Source organism: Phacochoerus africanus, chromosome 6 (assembly GCF_016906955.1).
Source record: "Phacochoerus africanus isolate WHEZ1 chromosome 6, ROS_Pafr_v1, whole genome shotgun sequence".
NCBI classification, from domain to species: Eukaryota; Metazoa; Chordata; class Mammalia; order Artiodactyla; family Suidae; genus Phacochoerus; species Phacochoerus africanus.
In genome coordinates this window covers 38,085,955-38,109,706 of record NC_062549.1, presented here as the reverse complement: position 1 = coordinate 38,109,706, position 23,752 = coordinate 38,085,955, and the positions used below count along the sequence as shown (strand labels likewise).

The following is a 23,752-nucleotide window of genomic DNA, read 5'->3' as shown; positions in this document are numbered from 1 at the left end:
AATTTTTATTTTAAAAATAAGCAAGGAAAAAAATCTAAGTAAATGAAGCGATATACCATAAGTATGAAGTAGAAGATTCGAAACCCATAAATATATCAATTCCCCCCAAATTGATCTAAATATTCAATAGAATCCATCCCAAATTTCCACAGGACTTTTTTGTGCAACCTGACATACTGATTTTAAAATTTATGTAAAAGTGCAAAGAATCAAGACTAGCCAGGGACTCTGGAAGGCACTGATCAAGGTGGGGGAACTTGCCCTACCAGAGAACAAGACTTCTAATAATGCTGTAATATTTAAGACAATATGGTGTTTCATACTGAATTAAAAAAAATAGACGAATGGGATAGAAGAGATGCTCCAAATAGAATCTTTCATATACAGACATTTGATCTGTGAGAGAAATGGAATTTCACAACGTGGAGAAGGATGGATTTTTCAGTATATGGTGCCAGACAACTAGTTATAAAAATTAAACCCCTATGTGACACAAAACCCAAAATAATTGATTTATGTCCACACAAAAACATGCACATGGTTATAGCAGCTTTATTTATAATCACCAAAAACTGAAAGTGAGCAAGATGCCCTTCAGTAGGTGAATGGATAAACCAACTGTGATGTACCCACGCAATGGCATGTTATCCAGAAATTAAAAAAAAAAAAAAAAAGACGTATGAAGCTATAAAAAGACATGGAGGAAACTTAAATGTGTATATTGCTAAGTGAAAGAAGCCAGTCTGAAAAGGCTACATATTGTATATGACTTCCAATTATATAATATTTTGGAAAAAACTATAGAGACAGTAAAAAGATCAATGACTGCCAGGGGTTTGAGGAAAGAGAGGGAGGGGTGAATAGATGGAGTACAGGGGATTTTTTTAGAGCAGTTAAGCTATTCTGAAACTATAATGATGGTTACATGACATTATGCATTTGTCAAAGCCTATGGAACTGTACAACACAAAGAGTAAACTCTAACATTAACTATGGACTTCAGTTAAAATAAAGCATCACTGTTGGTTTATCCATTGTAACAAATATGCCACACTAACAGAAGGTGTTAATGTCAGGGGAAGTGGTGGGGGGAAGGGGAGTGAGAGGGAATATACGGAAACTGAGTACATTGTGCTCAGTTCTACTGTAAACCTACAACTCCTCTAAAAAATAAAGTCTATTAACTAAAACAAAACAATGTGGAAGAAAACTGTAGAATTGTGGAATTCGACAAATAAAATACATTTAAGTCCTTCTAAATATGACCCAGAAAGAGTGTATCTTAACAGAGAATAATGAATCTAATTACATTAAAATTAAGAACTTCTGACCCAAGCAGTTGTGAGTCCTGGTGACTTAGCCAAAGCCTTCTACAGCATCTCAAAACTCCATTCCAGAGAACATGCTGATTACATATCAAGGGTCCCATGCTGTTTTCAATATGATACAGATAATGATTTTTTTTTTAAGGATGGAAAAATCAAAGTCTGAATGATTATTTTACACATAATAAAATGTCAGTGGAGGGAACTTCTGCCATCAAAAACCACTGCAGAGTAAAAAAACAAGCCACAAAATGGGAGAAGTATTTGTAGCAATATAACTAAAATAAAACAAAACAAACAATATCCAGAAGATATAAACAGCTCTTAAAAAGCAATAAGACAGTAACCCTGACAGAAAACTAAAAGACTTGAACAGGCACTTCACAAAAGACGAAATTACAATGGCCAAACCCCATGAGAACCACATGAAACTATATTCAATCCCATTAGCGATGAGGGAAATATGAACTAAAACTACAATGAAATACCATTTGACAGTCACTAGATTGGTAAAAACTGAAAACCTGGTAATAGTGAATTAATGACAGTACTGAGCAATGGGAACTTGTACTGTAAACTGGTACACCCACCTTGGAAAATAATTAGGCATAACCTAGTAAAGTTGAAGATGCAAATACCCTACTGTTTAGCAATTTCTAATGCTTATAGTAAAATAATGAAATTCTTGCACTTGTTTTCTGGGAAATATGTAAAAATGTTCATAACAGCATTGACTGTAATAGCTAAAAATGAGAAATGACTCAAATATTAGTCAATACAGAATGGACACAGGAAAACATGGGGGAGAAATATACTTAATGGAATACTATATGGTAGTAAAAATGCATTTCGTGCACTAAAATGGCTAATCCTCAAAAAGTATACCAAAAGCAAAAGAAATCACAGAAGCATATACGAAATATAATTCCATCTATACAACGTTCAAAATCAGCAAGGCCAAATAATATATTATTTAGGAATATACACTTTTTGTGACCAAGTAGTATTCCATTGTATTACATGTGTCTGTGTATAAATCAATATTCATATATATGTGTATATATATGTATATATATTATATACCCCCCAACACATTTTCTTTACCCCTTCATCTGCTAATGGACACTTAGGTCGCCTCCATATCTTGGCTTTATAAATAAAGCTGCTATGAACACTGGGGTGCATGTAATTTCTCAAATTAGTGTTTTCATTTTCTTCAGACATATACCTGGCAGTGAAACTGCTGGATCATATGGTAGTTCTAGTTTTAGTTTTCTTTGAGGAACCTCCATACTGTTTTCCATAGTGGCTGTACCAATTTACATTCCCATCAACAGTGCACAAAGTAGATGGACCTAGAGGTTATTACACTTAGTGAAATAAGTTAGAAAGAGAAAGACAAATACTGTGTTATCAGTTATATGTGGAATCTAAAAAAACAGACAAATGTATATAACAAAATAGAACAGACTCACAGATAGAGCAAACTGGTGGTTACCTGTAGGGAGAGGGAAGGACGGAAGGGCAAGGTAGGGGTAGGGGATTAAGAGATAAAAACTACTATATTGGAGTTCCCATTGTGGCTCAGTGGTTAATGAATCTGACTAGGAATTTGGGTTCAATCCCTGGCCTTGCTCAGTGGGTTAGGGATCTGGTGTTGCCATGAGCTGTGGTGTAGGTTGCAGACAAGGCTCGGACCTGGCATTGCTGTGGCTGTGGTGCAGGCCGGCGGCTACAGCTCCGATTCGACCCCTAGCCTGGGAACCTCCATAGGGCACAGGTGTGACCCTAGAAAAGAAAAAAAGACAAAAAAAAAGAGAGAGAGAGAGATAGAAACTACTATATATAAAATAAATAATCAACAAGGATATATTGTATTATTTTGTAATAACTCTAAGTGGACTATAATCTATGAAAATATTGAATCACTATGTTGTACATCTGAAACTAATACAATATTGTAAATTAATAATACTTTAACAGAAAATTTTTTAAAAAGATTAACAGATATACAAATAAAAAAAAGAGGATATATACCTGATTGGTAAGACTACAAAGAACAGGAATAATTACTACAACAGCAAGAATAGTGGATACTGCTATGGGAAGGTGAGGGGATGCACACGGGGTTTCTAAGAAACTCTAATTTATATTGCTTAACCTAAGTGGTGGGTATTTGGGCATGTGTATAACTATTCTTTATTTACATAATGTTTGGTGCAAAAATTTAAGAGTATGAACACAAATAAAGGAATTATAAAAGGTAAAGGTAGAGACAAATATAAATCAAAGCAAAAGGAAAAATGTAAATGTAATTTATGCATGCTGTCTTGGGTCAAATATTTTAAAATGCCTCATACCTTGATGAAAAGGAGCATAATTTACAGGAGCAGAGTGTATATATTTTCCCTCTTTATGATAAAAAATTTCAACTATCCACAGAAAAGTTAAAATAGCAGTACAATGAACACACCCATATACCCTCTGCTTTGCTTCAACAATGGTTAACATCTTACTCTATTTGTCTATTGCTTGTTTTCTAAGCATACACATGTTTTATCCTGAACCACTGGAAAGTTTATGGAGAATATCAGGGCACTTGATATCTAAATACTTCAGATGCATTTTCTGAGAATAAGGACATTTCCCTACATTACCATACGCTACTATTGTGCCCCCCCAAATGAACAAGACTATAAAATCACCTAATATCAGGGACTGTATAGCTTCTGAAGAACAGAAAACCTGGGAAACATACAATAATAAGCCTAATTGAAACATTACCCATAATAATCACTGAATAACCCGAGGAAATAAATGTTTATTTGCTTAAAAAAATAAGTTTATTACCTATGGATTAACATGAATGAAGCCAAACTTCCCAAACATATACAGTTATCAGGTTTTTAAAATAAAAATCCCTCAGTGTGTGGTTTGACATTAGAATGGAATATTTGAAATTAGAACTGTCCAGAAAAACTCAAGCTGTGTGGTCACTATACACAGACTACAAAGAGATCAGGGTGGTTCAGTTACCAGGTAGGTTTAAGTGAGAACGTGTGAGGAAGCTGACATCCAGAGGTAAAATAAGTGTGAAGATTGACCCCTCTGTGCAAGATGAACTAGGCCCTTGGGGCAAAACGATACATGCATCACAACTGATTTATATATATATATATATATATATATATATATATATATATACATACACACACATATATATATACATATATACACATATATATAGTTATAATATACATATATTACATAATATGTAATACATAATAATGTAATATAATATATATAATAGATTTCACTGCCCTTGTATGTAAGGTCCTGAAAAATCCACTTAAAAATATTTTATTTGAAACTTCAAATTATATCTATGCTGCTTTAAGAACTACTTGACATTACCTATTATTACAGCTTGTAAATTCCTAAGTTGACGAGATATTCTGGTCATCACGCTACTGTAATCACACATCTAGCAGAAAGCTAAAAAAAAATACTGCATGATTCCATTTATATACAATGCTAATAAGATAAGCAGACCTATAGAGACAGAGAGTAGATAACTGGTTGCTAGGGACAGAGGGGAGGGAGATATATGGGGAAAATGAGGAATGACTGCTAATAAGTACAGGGTTTCTTTGGGGGGTGATGAAAATATTCTAAAATCAATTGTGGTGACAGTTACAAAACTGTCTCTATACTAAAGAAAAAAACCCAATCGACTGTACACTTCAAACAGGCGAATTGTATGCTAAGTGAATTATATCTCAATAAAGCTGTTATAAAATAAAAATAGCTGTGGCTGATTACATTTTAGATTAATAGAAGAATGACATAATTTAGGGAAAAGATTATGGGAAAAAGAATTTAAAATAAAATTCTAACAATTTTGGACTAAGAATTATTATCATAATTTGACAGGAATTAAAGTAAGCAAAATTATTAGTACACATATTGTAAAAGGTTTTCCTAATATTTTAACCATATGGTCTTTTAAGATGCAAAAAAAATTAGGAAAGGTCAAGTTAAAAAATAATGATGTATTCTTAAATGCTTTATAAAATAAACAAACGCACAGGGAAACTGATCTAAAAAATAAAAATCTTCCTAAAACGCATCCCAAATTTGCCCAATCAAGTCTTTTCCTAATCATCTACCTTAGACTTTTTTTAATCTAAGAAGATTGCTTTAATGATCTAATCTGCTAGAGGTTCAGCATATGATGAAAGGGAACTTTCAGAAAGTAAAATAATTATGGGAACAAAAACCCTTTTCTTCTCACCTGGAAAAAATATGCTTTGACAGGATTAAATGGCAATTTCTTAGGCTGTTCTCCAAGATTTTCTTAGGCACTCTTAAGGTTGACACATCAATGCAAATTTTACTTTATTTTCGAATCTTGCAAAAATAACACATGTAAATTCATGCTCATAATAATTTCAAATAGAGGTCCGTGTGCATGCAAATGTATTGTTCATTTAACAAGTCTAGAATCACAGCATTAAATACTTAGGCTGTTTTATATAAGGTACATTGTGAACCTTGTATTCACTTAGATGACTACCATGCAGATTATTAACAGGTTATTATTAATAGTATATGCAGAACATGGAAAATATTAATAGGGTTAACACTGAGTTAGAATGAGCTATTCTTCATTTTTTGAGACTTACTTATATGGTTTAAATATAAATTAATATTTAATTTTTTTTTTTGCTGCACCACAGCACACAGAAGTTCCTGGGCCAGGGATCAAACCCATGCCATAGCTGTGACCCAAGCCATAGCAGTGATGTTGGATTCTAACCCACTGAGCCACCAGGAAACACCAATATTTAATGATTTAGTTTTAACTTTTTTCTAGAGTAACATACCGACAATTAAACCTCCTTTTTAGCTTTTAATGTCTCACTTATTCAGCAAAAGTATCTTAAGCACCCTCTGTGTGCCGTTTCACCTTCCTTTACAAACGAATTCAGTCAAGGGATCCATCCACCTCTTAAACATCCCTATATTATGATCTGCTCTTCCCACCTCACTCAGAATAAAGAGCACACTTTATCTATTATGTGGCTGTGAGCTTTAAAGTCTAACCTAGTCATCTGGTTTGCCACCTAGTCAAATCAGATGCTTGCCAAACTGAAGCAAACAACACTGCACCCACCCACCAACTGCCCAGCAACTTTATTAAACTTAAATAATTAATTACTTATGAGATGAACTAGAAATTTGACATGTTTACTATCAGTCGGTTTGGCACTTTTCTGTTCAAATGTGAATTCTGGCTGTAACATACTTGCTTTAAGTATTTTGTATAAATTATTAACAGTTCAAAAGGATACTAGTTCATAGTACCATTGATAGCACAGGAATAAGTCTTAAAACGACTTAGACTTTATTAACAGTTTTGCTTTTTAAATCCTGATGTTACAGGGGCTAAAAAAAGGAGTCTGTGCAAGAGGGCTAGGAAACATGAGGCCCTTTGACGTGGTAAAATTTTTTCTAATTATTTGCAAAACTGAATAAGAAATTGGAAGGAGAAAAATAGCACATATAACTGTCTTCTGACACAGACAAATATAAGACTTGCATATTTGTGATGTGTCCGTGGACTAGGAATTAAGTTGTATTTGACTGCTAAATAATATTTAATAGGAAGCAGCATAAGAAAATGGCATCTAGTGTCCCTGTTAATCCTTTCATTATAGAAATTCGTTATGAATTAGAATGAGTATGAAGATCATTCTTTCACTTTGCCAGTTTTTTCTCTGATTTTTCAATATTTGTATGTAACCTGGTGTAATCCTGTCACCAATAATGACACGACTCACTTTAAAGCCTAGTGCTTAATCTTTTTTTAAAATTTATTTTAGGTTACTATTTAATAAAATACCTTGATATTCAGTCCTATAAAATTTTAAAGCAGAGGTCTTCAAAGTAGAATACTAGAAATACTAATTAATAGTAATTAAAACAAAAATTAATGAATAAAATCTAGTGAGACAAGACTTTACCTTGTCATATGTGTTGAATTTGAATTACTTCAGATGCAATATCTGGTAATTTGATATTTACATATCTTACAACTTTTAAAATATAACAATATAATTTCAAAAATACGAAGTAGCTATTGCATACTTTATACATGATTATTTTTACTAGAGATACAAAAATTTAAATGAAATGTCATTTTATTCTAAAAATCAAAAAGAGACTAAAAATACATACATAGTCATGCTTAAGTGTTTTTGAACATTTTCCCTTAAAGGAAAACTAATTGATGCCATCCTAAATACAAGAGGACAAATATATTTAGTAAATCAATATGAAATTGAGTTAAAGGATGAACTGGTATGTTTTTTGAATGCCTTCTCTTACAGTGTTACATTTATTTTTAGAATTTATAATAAATTAAAACAATAGCTTCCTAGAGTTCCTGCTGTGGCTCAGTGATTAATGAACCACCCTAGCATCTGTGAGGATGCGGGTTCAATCCCTGGACTTGCTAAGTGGGTTAAGGACCTGGAGTTGCCCTGAGCTGTGGTGTAGGTTGCAGACGCTACTCGGATTCTGCATTGCTATAGCCTTGGCGTAGGCTGGCGGCTACAGCTCCGATTCGACCCCTAGCCTGGAAACCTCCATTTGCTGTAGGTATGGCCCTTAAAAGACAAAAAACAATCAAAAACAAACATACAAAAAAACAACAGCTTCCTAAAAGTAATTCAGGGAACTACATGGGTGTATAAATACAATGTACTTTACCCTGGAAATGTACTACCAATCTGAACATACAGAACTCAGAACCTGGAATAGAAAAGTACAATAGTTTCCAAAGTATTTGCTCTGATGTTAGAAGATGGTTTGATTCGATATTTATTTTAAATATTAATATAAAACAGGTTTGCCCTAAATTACAAAATAAAGATGACTTTAGAGGGATATTCATTTAACTTAGAGAGTGTGCATTAAATTGTTTCAGCAACTATACTGATATAAATGATACTGATTTTTTTTAATGTTCTAGTATGAAACAGAAACTGGAATGAAAAGTTTCATAAGTATATTTTTCCCCATAAGCATATTTTAAAACAGGCTTTATCTTTTTAAATGCATGTGATTTTTTTTAACCTTTCAGAATAATAACCATAAATGGGAGATGATGGTGTTTGGCCTGAATTTTTCTAAGCTCCTTTGCATGAATTCCGCTTATTTTCATAGCTAAACATGTTCCCTCACAAGGAAACAGGAGAGTCAGTGATGTTCTATTACTGGAAAAGGAATAATTTTTTTTTTTTTTGTCTTTTTACGGCTGTACCTGCTGCATATGGAGGTTCCTTGGCTAGGGGTCCATTCAGAGCTGTTGCTGCTGGCCTATGCCAGAGCCACAGCAATGCCAGATCAAGCCGCGTCTGTGACCTACTCCATAGCTCACAGCAACGCCAGATCCTTAACCCACTGAGCGAGGCCAGGGATCGAACCCACAACCTCATGCTTCCTAGATGATTCGTTTCTGCTGTACTATGACGGGACCTCCTGGAAAAGGAATTTGAACTGGTGGAACAGTAGCTCATTTCTGAAAAAGGGCTCAGTGATAAAGGGAGGCAAGATAAGACTATGACCTCAGGAAAACCACACATATAGTCCACATGAAGGTCTCCATGTTAGCAGAGACATTCTACAGCAGTTAGAACCAGAATATGCCAGAACAGGACCCATCATCTGAACCCATGAGCAGGTTCAGATGATGAGTTCTGCCTCTTCTATCCTTCCTCCCTGCTCTTACCCTCTTCCCATCCACTGCCAATCTCTCTAAGAGACAGACCCAGGAGAGGAGAAAGCACGCCAATTGTCTTAAACCACTTAGGTGGCCTGCCCTGAGATGCAGGGTAGGGAATGATCAGGTGAGATTTATTTTATTTTTATTTTTTATTTTTTTGTCTTTTTGCCATTTCTTGGGCCGCTCCCACGGCATATGGAGTTTCCCAGGCTAGGGGTCTAATAGGAGCTGTAGCTGCCAGCCTATGCCAGAGCCACAGCAACACGGGATCCGAGCCGCGTCTGCAACCTACACCACAGCTCACGGCAACACACCGGATCGTTAACCCACTGAGCAAGGGCAGGGACCGAACCCGCAACCTCATGGTTCCTAGTCGGATTCATTAACCACTGCGCCATGACGGGAACTCCGATCAGGTGAGATTTAAATCACATTTGAGCTTAAATTTTTAAACTAGTCAGACTTTTAACTAACCAAAAGTGACCAGAAAATTGTAGCACTCATTCAAAGGCCATAGTTAAGGGACAGAGAAGGGAGATTAGTGAGTGCATCCACTGTTCAAAGTAGGTTTGGGGAAAAGACACTTCAGGTTTATTCCCAATGAGTTGTAACTGTTTAAAAAGTGCTTACATTTTAAAATGTACCAGCATGAATCCTGGTACCAGGATGAATCCTCAAAGAGCTAATAATAAAACACTTGGCAGCTGAAAGTATTCTTTAAATTCAAATATAAGCTGATATACCCAATTAGGAAAAAAAGTTGGGGGGGGGGCAATGTTAGCCATGGTAAATTCTCAAGTGACAGCTGTTATTTGCCGCCTTAATCTTGGTTCAACTTAAATCCAAGGCTAAATGTTATAGTTTGCATTTACTAACACCAAACTCCCTGTCCATCCCACTCCCTCCCCAGACCCCCTTGGCAACCACAAGCCTGTTCTCTAGGTCTGTGAGTCTGTTTCTGTTCTGTAGATAGGTTCATTTAAGGATAAGCAATGAGGTGTTGCTGTACAGCACAAGCAACTTTATCCAATTTCTTGGGATAGACCATGATGGAAGATAATATAAGAAAAAGAATGTACATATACGTTTGACTAGGTCACTTTGCTGTACAGCAGATATTGGCACAACATTGTAAATTAATTATACTTTAATAAAAATAAATTCAAAAAATTAAAAAAAAAAAATAAACCCAAGGCTAGATAAAGCCAATCTCCTCTGCTCATTGCTCCTTCTCTGTCCACCTTAAGTTTGGGATTCCCTAGAAATCTACTTCTGGTAACTCTCCTTACTTAAAGGCTCTGTAAAGGGTGATCTTATGTACTCTAAGCCAAATATTCCCAAATCCATGGTTTCAGCCTGTACTTTCAACTATCTAGTGGATTTGCATGTCTTTCAGACATTACAAACTTAATACATCCCCAACAGAACTAATTAGCTCAGCCTTCACATCTAACCTCCAAAACCTGTTTTTTTCCCTCCTTTTGTTCTGTACCTCAAACAATGGCAACACTCTGTCAATCTATTCTCTAAATCAGAAAACTTCTTCATTCTACTCCCCTATATACAACTGGTTACCATATCCAGATGATTCTTAAACCTAGATGATCTCATATCTAATCTCTCTAAATTCCACTATTTTTGTCTAAATCCACTTTGTCAATTTCAACAGTTTTTAATCCTGTCTTGGGGCTCCAAGCTATTCAAATCCTATGTGTGCTTCACCTGACACTAAAAAACAAAGAGTTACTTTGCTGATAAGAACTCTGCACTAGTTATCCACTGCCCACAGAATTAAGGATCAATACATGCTGGAAGCCTCAGCTTGGCAGTATAACCTAGGTTGCTCTCAAATAATACCCAATATTACTCTGTCCAGTAGACACTGTCTCCTTTAGAACTGTTCTTTAGAACAGCTGAAGTGTGCAGAAAAGCCTTCTGTGTTGCTGGATAAGGTAACTCACTTTGGATCCTGCACCTTTGCCTGCTCCATGTGTGAAGCCCTACTTTATTCCAATGGTCTTCATAGTTTTGCTTCTACCCTCAGTTTGGGTTCAATGCCATGATTTACCCATCTCTTATTTTCTTGATTTCAGGTTCAAGCTACCTCTTCACTGAAGGCTTAACAACTGTGTAATTGTTAAGTAGTACAGGACAAACTCTAAGGTCATGTTTCTTGAGTTCAAATTTTGGCTCTGCTGTCTAGAAGCTATATAACCGTGACCACTGAACTTAAACTCTCTATGCCTTAGTTTCCTCAGTTATTTAAAAAAAAAAAAAAAAAAAGATTGGGAGAGGGATAACAATAGTACCTTCTATGACAGATCATTTTCAGGAAAGTGCTTTGAAGTGTATTCAGCACACAATAAACTCTCAACATTTACTAGCTACTATTTCTACTAATAACTCTCCAGAAGCAAAAAGAGAGGAAAAATTCGGAGCAGTAAAATTATACGTGTAGACAAAACTGCACATACAACTTTCAACTTAAAGAACTGCCTAGTACATTTCAGATGCTAAAATTTTAAACTTACTGCAGGATCCTATGGTAAGTCACAGCAAAATGTGGCATAGTACCCAACTGAACGAAGCCTTAGATAAGAGAAGAAAGAGAGCAGAAATGATATAGATAAGGAAGAAATTTTACAGGTGACGGCAACTACTGTAATATACAGAAAGAAGCTCAAAGTTGACCAAGTTCCGAAAATGCTTAAAAAATGACAACAAAAGGTAATTCTTTTTTTTTTTTTGGACATCTAAAGATCTATCGTTAAATGATGACTACTGAACTGGCAAAGGTTGGATAATTTATTAATTTCGGTTATTTAAAGAATATTTTTCTGGAAGATCATGCCCATAATTCTATAATAAAGGAAAATGGAAACATAGATTTTGTTTGCAGGCAGTTGTAATTCACTGATTTCTGCAAATCAAGGGGTAACTTCACTGTACCTTGTTTCTATTGTGCCTTATACGATGCTTACAAGGCAAAGGTCTTTCGATGCTCAGTCAGGGTAAGAATGATTAAATATTTAAAATCAAAGTAGGGCAATTTCAGGAATTTTGTGCCATCACTGAAGTTCTAATGAGTTAAAGACAGTAAATTTCTTTTCATCAAATAATATAATCATGAAAATGACTGTAATTGTTTTAGATCTTTTTTCCATAGCAATGATAATCCACAACTGACTACTCATTTCATCTGACTAGTTAGTAAAAGCGTATGGCTGATTATTAGCTTTTTATATACTTATACATTTATAGCCATGACTTTTTTTTTTTTTTAATTTTATGGCCGCAGCATATGGAAGTTCCCGGGACAGGGACTGAATCCGAGCCACAGCTGCAACCTAAGCTGTGGCAGCACTGGATCCTTTGACCCATTGCACCAGGCCAGGAATCAAACCTGTACCACTGCAGTGACTCAAGCTGCTGTAGTTGGATTCCTAACCCACTGCACCATGGCAGGAACTCCCTAGCCTTGACTATTATGTAGCTTAATTTGCATTCTCATATTAAGATAGAGAGCTAAAAACTAAACTGAAGGCTGGTGGAATTATAATGTGCTACTCTAACCCAGATTACTGAGACTTTTATTAGACACCTTAATAAAGAACAGTTTTAATTACATCAGTATACTGCATATCAAATTTAACATGTACCATTACTTAATTAATGAAGGAAAAAAAAGGGAAAAGGGTTCCTTTGTGAAGAACCATGAAAATGTGTCTTAAAAATAAATCTATACAATTAAGAAATCTTTATACCTTTTTTTTTTTTTTTTTACCTGCTACACATGTTAGTTTGAAATGCTCTTTCACTTATCTCTGTAAGCTCTGTATATATTTCTGGGAAGATGTTTTTAGTACTGATGGACAAAAATTACAAAATAAAACTAGTTTGTTTGATTGTTTGTTTTTCTGTTTAGGCCTGCACCTGGGGCATATGCACGTTTCCAGGCTAGGGGTCAAACTGGAGCTGCAGCTGCCAGCCTACGCCACAGCCATGGCAACATGGGAGTTTGCAGCAACACTGGATCCTTAACCCACTGAGGGAGGCCAACTCAAACCCCCATCCTCATGGACACACTATGTTGGGTTCTTAACCCGTTGAGCCACAACAGGAACTCCAAAACTAGTTTGCTTTTGAATCAAGACAATTAGGCTTTCTATTTAAAAAAAGATGTTATTTACTGGAATATCCTCTAACTGGAAGGATCCAACCTAACTAAAAGTTTTATACTGTAATAAGTGAGAGATAGAATGGGAAAAGGTTGCCAACCTAATGTCAGGACAGGAGAGAAAGATGTATCAGTTTAGCCAGGCCTAATAGACCCAAAAAGAACTGGGTACTTTCAACTGTGAAAGACATACATCAGGCAGTAAGATGGAATCAGTTACGGAAAGGGTTCTGACACTAAACTACTATGTATATTCTGAAAACCCGAGTTATATATATAAGAACAAAAATAGTTTCAGATTTAAAGAAATTTCATTTATAACAGGTAAAGGAAAAAAGGACTTATCTTACTTTAATCAATCCTAACAACTTATTTGAAGTCTAATGATTTAGTTAGGAAGTAAACACTATAAGGACATCAGCCTTAAATTATATTGTCCACTCTGTGATTCTAAATCCCACTATTGGTTCTTATATCTCTTTTGATGTAATCACCAAACAGTCCCCGTTGCTTACTGACTAAACACTCAAAATGAGGTTATGAACAAAAAGTGTACTTAGTCAAAATAACGTCCTTGGACATCAACATTCGTCATAACATGTGCTTAGAGTACAATATCTTTGTTTTAAGATGTAAGATAGCCAATTTTTCAACACAATCTTCTGGATAAATGACATTTTTAAAAGAATAAATCACTACAAGGAAAGTTTATGTTTTTTAGAATTCGTTTTGGTAAGCCATTCTTCTTTTTGCCATATACTTTAAACATCTTAATAAATTCCAACATGGTGACAAGAAACCACACACTGCACCTGCGCTTTCTATCTTAATTAATCTAATAAGTATAGCCTGCTCACTCTAATTTGTAAAGGTAATGATGATACAGTGAGCTTTAACTTAAGGCATTCATTATCTGAATAAGCAGAATTAGCTTTATGTTTCAGTAAATCTTGCTTAGATACAACCACCAAATAAAAATTTCTAAAATCACGGAAGCCTTTAACAGCATATTTAGGAATAAATAAGAAACCAAAATGCTCATTTTACCTTAGGTGGCCAAATGGATTACATTATACAAAGAACAAAGCAGTGCAGCAGTTTAGAGACACTAAAGTTTTCTCTTTCTTTAACTACTATAAAACGGATTAAATTCAGCTTAGCTATCCAGTGACTAGTAACATTTTTTCCTGTATTTCTCTTTGAAGAAGGCCCTCCTTTCAAAACAAAGGTTATGACTTTTTAAAATGCCTCAGTAGATTGGTCAAAATCTTATAAAAATTCTACATGGACCTAGACAATCACACGCTACAACTGTGCACACACCACACCATCTGTGCAGTACAACTGCCAGCACCGATTTCGTGAGCTGGCAAAGGACTGCAATAGTCAAGAATTCTGAAAGTATTTCAAAGTGCAGGGTTCTCATTAATTTTAATTTCCTGTTGGCTCTATAAAGAGTGAGGAGTGAAAGCGCAATGTGCTACATACGCTCAAGTTCATGCCACATGTACACCTGTAATCATAAACTCTTACCCACGGCTATCCACTAAAGCATTTGAGATTTTGTGTTTATTTCTTCTTTACCCTAGAAGAAATAAATCTGAAATATCTACAGTTATCTTTTTATACTTTGTTAGTACTCCTGCAAACATCTGGAAATACTTGACAATAATCATTTAATTAATGCAAAGCTAATCGATGACAATATGCTTAAATACTTCACTCAACTGAAGTGGTTTCCTCAGTCCACACAACGAGGGAATGAAGAGAACAAGAAGTTCTTTGACTAAGGAGTGCACCGCAAGGGAAACTGAGCCAACATCCCTTTAAAGAGCGAAAGCATTATCTGTATTTAAGTAGAGAAAGCAGATGGTAACACACTGCTACACTGGTAAAAACTGGCTGCTGCTGCTGGCTTCAGTTTTTAACTCCAGGCTTCCTACAGGGCTTTCCAAAGGGCTGGAGTTGCTACAAGTGTTTGCGTGGGCTCTTATACTCCACCACTGTCTCCATTTTATTATCCTCCAAAGCCGCTGGCTGCTCTAGCAAGGTGAAAGGATGTTGAGAAAGAAACTTTCCTCCAGAATAAGTGACCATTCCTAAAATGCCCCTGTGGCTCCTGCAGCAGGCTTGGTACTTTCTCCAGGTTTCCTGCTTTCTCCATTTTGCAGCAGTGAGGTTTATTGTGCTTTGTTTTTTCTTCCTCCTGTTACCATACCAACTTGCCAATCCAGAGTCAGAAGTAGAACTTTATATATATATATAAAAAAAAATCAGGGAAGTTCAAGGCAAATTTGAACTTGAAGGAGAGGACTTTTTTCCCTTTCTGTCACAATCACTCAGACTGTTTCTCCAGTGCTGTCCTGGAGGATTTCTACATCCCTTAGCGCAAAAGGAACAACACAAGTTGAATATTTAAGAATCAGAGTAATCAAAAAATGTTAATTTATATTTCAGTTTGAGTCAAAAACAAAAAAATAATTGATTTACCTAATTCCTCTTAGAGTAGTAATTAGATGTCAATCTGATTCTTTTTTTAAACTTTGGAACCAATGTGCTGGGTAAACAGATGGTTTTTAAAGTTTTTGTTCTTATTCCAAAATCTTTATGTTACCCAAAATATATCGATTTAAGTATGAATGATAGTGTAGTTTCTGCAAAACATGATCTACATGCTCTTCATTTAACACTAAACAATCTGGATGCAAAGGCTGTTTGGAAATAATTCTAACAAAAACTGAAACATTAGACTAAGTGCTATAATAAACAGATTTGCCTTTTACATTTGTTTTGGAAATCTTCAGAGTCTAGCCACACCCTAAACAGACTCTTTTTTTTTTTTAGTAGAGTTAAAATAATTGGTTCAGTTAGCCCAAATATATTTTATCCTATCTTTATACTATCCTCAAGTTGGTGAAATCACAAATTAATTCTCTTATCTTATTACATCCAAGAACATAAGATGAAACAGTCAGCTCATAGAAAATCCAAAAGACAAATGCTAAATAAAATATACAAACTATGCTGTATACAGGCTTTAAGATAAAGAATGCTTCCTGTTCTGCACATCTGTCTAGCAGGTGTCTCTCTGAATAAGTTTTGTCCTTTAGGAATCTGTTTTGAATATAGCAAAAGACAACGAAGTATTCTCTCTCACTTTTCTTTTTTGAAACCTCTTTCTCTCAAGGCAGAAGGAGAAGCCTTCCCATATCCTGGAAATGGGGTCAAAATGACTTGGGTTAGTTTTAAGCAATTTCTAGTTAATAGACAAAGGAATCATAAAATCAAGTTCTTTTGGCAGATATCCTTGAGATATCTCATAAAGAAGGAAGAAAACACATAAACCTCAGCACACTTTACACTTTGATGAGTCACATTTTTCACATTCTATATCCAATGTATGAGGAAATGAATAAGGCCAGATTTCCCTTATCACTACCAGCTGGTGTCTTAAGTAGAAATCTGTCTTTGCTTCTAATCCATTTCCTTACTTTGTAAACAAAGTAGTCCATCAAACCCTTTACACTTTGCCCCGCCTCTGCTTCCTCTTTTCCTGCTCTCCTTTAGCCCCTCTTACACACTTTTTGTCTTTTACCACACTCACTACTTACTACTCCAGCCATTCTTTATCCATCTGCTGGCAACCCTTTCCTTATTCATCTCTTACTTACTCCAACTTACATCCCCTCAATAGCTATTACAAACATTCTTCTTTTTCTTCAAAGTGATGAGAGGGTAGAGCAGTTGCAGCTGACAGGTGCAGTAAATGTTGGCGAAGGAAGAACTCCTGCTCTAGTCACTCCATCCCCCTTCCTTCTCCCTTTTTAAAGCTACATGACCTGCTTAAGTCAGAAAAGAAGTAACTCTGCAAAAATTACATCCAGCCATATGATCCCTTGGAGCCTCTTTCCAGCTATGTGGACATTTTCCTTCTTTTTTTTTTTTTTTGTCTTTTGTCTTTTTTGTTGTTGTTGTTGTTGCTATTTCTTGGGCCGCTCCCGCGGCATATGGAGGTTCCCAGGCTAGGGGTTGAATCGGAGCTGTAGCCACCGGCCTACGCCAGAGCCACAGCAACGCGGGATCCGAGCCGCGTCTGCCACCTACACCACAGCTCACGGCAACGCGGGATCGTTAACCCACTGAGCAAGGGCAGGGACCGAACCCGCAACCTCATAGTTCCTAGTCGGATTTGTTAACCACTGCGCCACGACGGGAACTCCTTTTTTTTTTTTTTTTTTACATTTTCCTTCTTAAAAAAAAAAAATTTACCTTCTATTATTTAGTACTTCATCGTAACCCAAAACAGTATTCTTTAATCTAGTAAGTAAGCTATTTCTGTTGATTAACCTCTCTGGTGTCTCCTACATCTATCCTTGTTTTTTGTTGTTTGTCTCTTCTTCATTTTATTACTATATTATTTCAAGTCTGTTTCACATAACTCATTTCCCCTACCTCTAGTCTGTCTTTTTCTTAATGGAGTATAGTTGATTTATAATCTTGTGTTAGTTTCAGGTGTACAGCTAAGTGATTCAGAATTATATATATACATATAAACATACACTCTTTTCTCTTACAGTTATTACAATATTGCAATATATTATAATATTTATGTATAACTATATACTATTTTTTTTAACTGCAGTATTATATGTAACTTAAACTCCAGCATTTTAACTGTTTTTTAAGTGTTACAGTTCAGTGGCACTTTTCATCTTGCAAAACTGAAATACTGTGCCCCCTCAAACAATAACTCCCTATTCTCCCACCCCCAGCACCTGGCAACTACCATTCTATTTTCTGTTTCTATGAGCTTGACTACCGCATATACGTGGAAGTGCACAGTGTTTGTCCTTTAGTGATTAATTTATCTCTTCATCCATCCCTGGACACTTAGGTTGCTTCTGCCTTTTGGTAATTGTCAGTAACATTGCCATGAACATGGATGTACAGATATCTGTCCAAGCTTCTGGGTATACACCCAGAATTGGAATTGCAGGATCACACAGTAATCCATGTTTACTTTCTTTTTGAGGAAAGCTGTACCGTCTTGCACAGTTGTACCACTTTACAGTCCTACCTTCAGTGCACAAGGAAGGGCTCCAGTTGCTCCACATCCTCACCAATGCTTGTTATTTTCTCTGTGTATGTGTGTTTATACGACGGGTGTGATATGGTATCTCCTGGTTTTGATTTATGTTTCCCTAATACTTAGTGATATGGAACACCTCTGCATTTGTTTATTGGCCACTTGCGTATCTCCTCCGGAGAAACACTTATTTGAGTACTTTGACTGTTTTAAAATCGGGTTGCTTGTATTTTGTTGTTGAGTTATAGGAGTTCTTTATATATCCTAGATGCTAACCCCTTATCAGATACAGGATTTACAAATGTTCTCCCATTCTGTGGGTTGACTTTTCACTCTGCTTATAATATACAAACATTTTAATTTTTATGCTTTTGGTGCCATATCTAAAAAATCACTACCAAATCCAAGGACATGAAACTTTTCCTCTATGTTTTTTTAGGAGGTTTATAGCTATCATTCTTATGTTTGGTCAGATCCTTGATTTATTTTGAGTTAACTTTTATCATGTAAGGTAAGGGCTCAAATTCATTCTTATGCATGTGAATATCCAGTTTTCCTAGCATCATTTGTTGACAAGACTATTCTTTCCTCATTGAATGGTCTCAGCAACCTTGCTGAAAATCATGTGACTATATATGTGATGGTTTATTTCTGGGCTTTCTATTCTACTCCATCTGTCTACATGGCTGTTTGTTTTGATTACTGTAGCTTTGTAGCAAGTTTTGAAATCAGAAACAATAAGACCTTCAGCTTCGTTTCTCTTTTTCAACATTGTTTTAGTTATTCTAGTCCCTTGAAGTCCCATATGAATTTTAGATAGAATTTTCTATTTCTGCAAAAAACAACACTGGGGTTTTAATAGAGATTACACTGAACCTGCAAATGCCTTGGACAATACTGACATCTTAATAATATTAAGTCTTCCAATCCATAAATATGAAATGTCATTCCATGTATTGGTATATTCTTTAATTTCTTTCAGCAATGTTTTGTAGTTTTCAGTGTACATGTCTGTCACCTCGTTGGTTAAGATTCCTAGGTTCTCAATCTTTCTGAGGATATTGTAAATCGAGAGGTTCTCAATCTGAGGATATTGTAAATCGAGAGGTCTTGCAACTTCTCCTACTCCCTTCTTGGAAGGCAGCTACTATAACTTAAACTTCCAGGCCTCCCTGATAGGGTCACATGGCCTGGCTAAATGTTAGCACGACTGCCAGACACATGAGCGATTTTAAGAGGAATCATTCCGCTCCTGTCATGAGTAACTTTAGAGAGATCATTCGGCTCCAGCCAAGATGCCAGATGATTACAGCCACTTGAGAGACTGAAGGTAAGACCAGCAGAAGAACCATTCAGCTGATCTTTGTCAAAATGCTTACCCCAAATTGTGAGCAAATAAAAGTTATTTTAAGCCCCTAAATTTTGGGAGTGGCAGCAAAGACTAACTGAAACAGAATTAAATCATTTTATTTGCTATTTCTTAACTATGATAATTTATTCATTACTTCATAGCTCATTTCAAACTGTTTCCCAATGACGATTATGATTTATTCTGAGTCAAGACAGAGTTCTTTGATGCTAAGTATTCTACATTATTCATCATTTTCATAGATGATTTAAAGCTTGAATGTCAGCATTCTAAATGATTTATATTTTTTTAAAGAGGAAATAGCATAAAATGAAATATTACTAGAACTATAGAAATACAGATTTTACTTTTCTAATTTTTAACCTCAGAATTGAAATAGTAAGGAGATATTACAATTAGTGTTTTGTTTTTTTTTTGTCTTTTTGTTGTTGTTGTTGTTAGTGTTGTTGTTGTTATTTCTTGGGCCGCTCCCGCGGCATATGGAGGTTCCCAGGCTAGGGGTTGAATCGGAGCTGTAGCCACCGGCCTACGCCAGAGCCACAGCAACGCGGGATCCGAGCCGCGTCTGCAACCTACACCACAGCTCACGGCAACACTGGATCGTTAACCCACTGAGCAAGGGCAGAGACCGAACCCGCAACCTCATGGTTCCTAGTCGGATTCGTTAACCACTGCGCCACGACGGGAACTCCCTAACACGAAAAATATTTAAAATCCCAAAGCATGAGGCATGATGAACAAGCAAAATGGCTTAATAGTACTAAAAAATGTTAAAGATATAGATATAGTTGAAATTTCATTTACTTATACATAAATGTACTTATTAACAAACAGTTATAAAAACTGTAGTTATTTTATATGAAAAAAGCTTACAGAATAATAGGCAAAAGTAAATGCTATTTAATACATGCTAGAGCAAGAATTTACTCCATAAAAATTTCTACTCCGTTAAAGAACTCACTTTAAGAATTTACTCTCTCAAGTTGTGAAAAGAACTGCTTTAGAATTGTTTATCTGTATTACATGCATTCTTTAAGAGAAATAGAGAGTAAGGAGCAGTGCAGAAGGAATAAAGAGAAAAATGGAACAAGAGGCAGCAAGGCACAGTTTTGTACTGAAGTTTATATTCCTAACTAGACATAGAATAGGACTATTATTTCTGACAAACCAAGTGGAATTAACATTCAAGTAGAAACTATTTCAGTTAACTTTCCAAGACGAAGCAAATTCCTCAAAGTCTATGTCACAAATCCCTCCGCATCATTTGTTTAGGAAACTGAATTTTCAGACTGTCATAAATATCTCATATTTTCATTATTAAAAACATCTTTTGAAATAGCTGTCATTTTAGTTTTAGAGCCCTAAGTACTTCTTTAAATTTGGTCTATAATTTATTTAACCATAAGCAATTATTTACATTTCTCTGCACTTGCTCTATAAGCAAACTACAATTTCACCACCCCTTACCCAAATATATGGTAATATACTGAATATTAATACACAGTCTGTAATTTTATACAGACACCCACCCACACAACCCAGGCATTTCAATGTAATAACTAAATAGAGAAGGAGAAAATATATATGGGAGAATTAAAATGTACTTACAAAGTCAAAGTCTCCATCTTGAGGAACTTTCCAGTTGTCAGGGAAAACATTTTTGGACACAGGGAAGGGTTCATGCATGTTCTGACTACAGTTTTCATGACTCTTATTCTTGAAGTCCTGTTTATCAAAGTACTCCATGAAAGACGGTCTTTGTACTTGTGGTGAGGTTGCATTTCCTTAGATAAACAAAGAACATAAGGAGGGTATAAGTTCTATGAGTCAAAGAACTATGATTTTTATCAAAGTATGATTTTTTAATTAATCAATATAGTGCATTTGCATTGGTCAGAGAGAAGACCAACATGATCAATTTAATGAAAACCAAAGTAAAATAAGAATGAAAGAACAAAAATATCCAAGTCAAATAAAAATTCACCTAATGATTAGGCAGAGATCCATAAGATTCTTAGATGGTAGAAACATTTCAGCGTTTTGGCAGAATCATTATCATAATTTTATTAAAAAATCACTTCAAATATATTTGAAATTTGTTACAGAAAGCAAAAATTTGAAACTACTTTTTTTTTAAACATTAAAGCCTACACCGTTATCATCATTGTGCACCAGTATCAGCTATAAGAAGTTAGAGGAACTTACCCAGGTTCCTCCTGTATCCCTTTGAAATGCTTCCTCACAGTCTTTCTAGCTGATTCTACCTCCTCCCAGACTCCCATGGTTTCACCTGTCATATTTATATCTGCGACCCCTAACTCTATTTCTCCAGCCCAGACCTTGCTCCTAGGTTCTGTATCTGACCTTCCCACTGCTAATTATTAGACTCGAGGTGAACTAGAGTTACCTTGAACTTGCCAGCTGTAAAGCTAAATTCAAGATCTTTCCCTTCAAATGCACTGCGTCTCTCTCCACATGCTCTTTGTCTGTTAAAGTCAACATTATTTACTCAAGTCCCCAAAGTGACTGAGAATTAACCCATACTCTCTTTTCACATCAAACCAAACTGATCACTGTTTTTTTTTTTTTTTTTAATGCTACTTCTCTATTCACTGTTGCTGTTGTCTTAGTTTAGCTTCTAACCATTTTTTTTTGCCTGGGCCACTGGAGCACCCTCCAAACTGGTCTCCCTGCTTCCTCTCAGTTTTGATTTTGGTTGTACTGTCAACATAGTACAACACAGACCTTTCTAAAGGCAAACCAAACCCTGTCTTTCTTCTGTTTGGAATTTTTCAATGGCTCCTCATTTTCTATACTGAATGATTAAAGTAGAAAATAAACATTTGGAATAACTAGGTTTTTCCAGGGAGTCTCTCTCTCTCTCTCTTTTTTTTTTTTCTGCTTTTGTAGAGCTGCACCTGCGGCATATGGAAGTTCCCAGGCCAGGGGTTGAACTGGAGCTACAGCTGCTGGCCTACGCCACAGCCACAGCCACAGCAACACAAGATCCTAGCTGTGTCGTCGTCGAGCTATACCACAGCTCATGACAATGCCAGAGTCTTAACCCACTGACCAAGGTCAGGTATCGAACCTGTGTCCTCATGGATACTAGTCGGATTCATTTCCATTGCCCCACAATGGGAACTCTTCCAGTGATTTTCAAACTGGATTCTTCAAAGCCCTACAGTTCTCCCTCCCCCAAAAAAGTCCTAAGAGACCACCACAAAGGTATTTCTCCATACAGTTCTCCAGACAATAAGTTAGCTACCTTCTTAAAAATGTCCTGTGATAGGAGGTATACTTCCCCACAAGAAAGCCTGCTGGGCAACTCTAAACTACAAAAAGTGTTTCTAATGTGAACCTGAAGTCTGTCCCTTTGTAATTTACACTCATGTTCAAATTAATTCCTCTTTCATATACTAGTTCTTCAAATATCTGAAGACAGATAATGGCTCCTGTTTCAGTTATCTTTTTCAGGTGAAACAGCCTCACCTCAGTTCCTTTCACCTGACATGTTTTTCAGACTCATTATCACCTACTTTACTTGCCTGTGGAGACATTCCAATCTCTCCATGATCCTCTAAATTAGATATAATATTGCTAATAGTGACTTGGCTAATTCAGAATGCATTTGTAATAGTACTAAGTAGCTTAAACTATAGTTAGTATTATGACAACTAAGTAACACTGTCAGCTCGGGATGAGCTATAAGCTAATTTTGGTCAAATGAATACAATGCTAAAACCCCTTGTTTCACTCTTTAGAAATATAGGATGAAACTGAATTAATGCCCACTGAAAGTGATGCGTCAGAGTGATAGAACTCTTTTTTTCTTTCTTTTCTTCCTTTTTTTGTTGTTGTTGTCTTTTTAGGGCTGCACCTGCGGCGTATGGAGGTTCCATGGCTAGGGGTCGAATCCGAGCTGTAGCTGCCGGCCTACACCATAGCCACAGCAATGCGGGATCCGAGCTGTGTCTGCAACCTACACCACAGCTCATGGCAACAC

At 35.9% G+C, this 23,752-nt stretch overlaps 1 protein-coding gene across 2 annotated transcripts in view; it reads right to left on the bottom strand.

The window, feature by feature from the left end:
* Nucleotides 1-23,752, bottom strand: part of STK3 (serine/threonine kinase 3) — a 291,654-nt gene that overhangs the window by 41,644 nt on the left and 226,258 nt on the right. For both annotated transcript variants that reach the window (XM_047783544.1, XM_047783543.1), the window contains one exon: nt 21,355-21,530. In XM_047783544.1, coding sequence (XP_047639500.1) covers nt 21,355-21,530 — 176 coding nt within the window. The remainder of the gene's footprint in view (nt 1-21,354; nt 21,531-23,752) is intronic.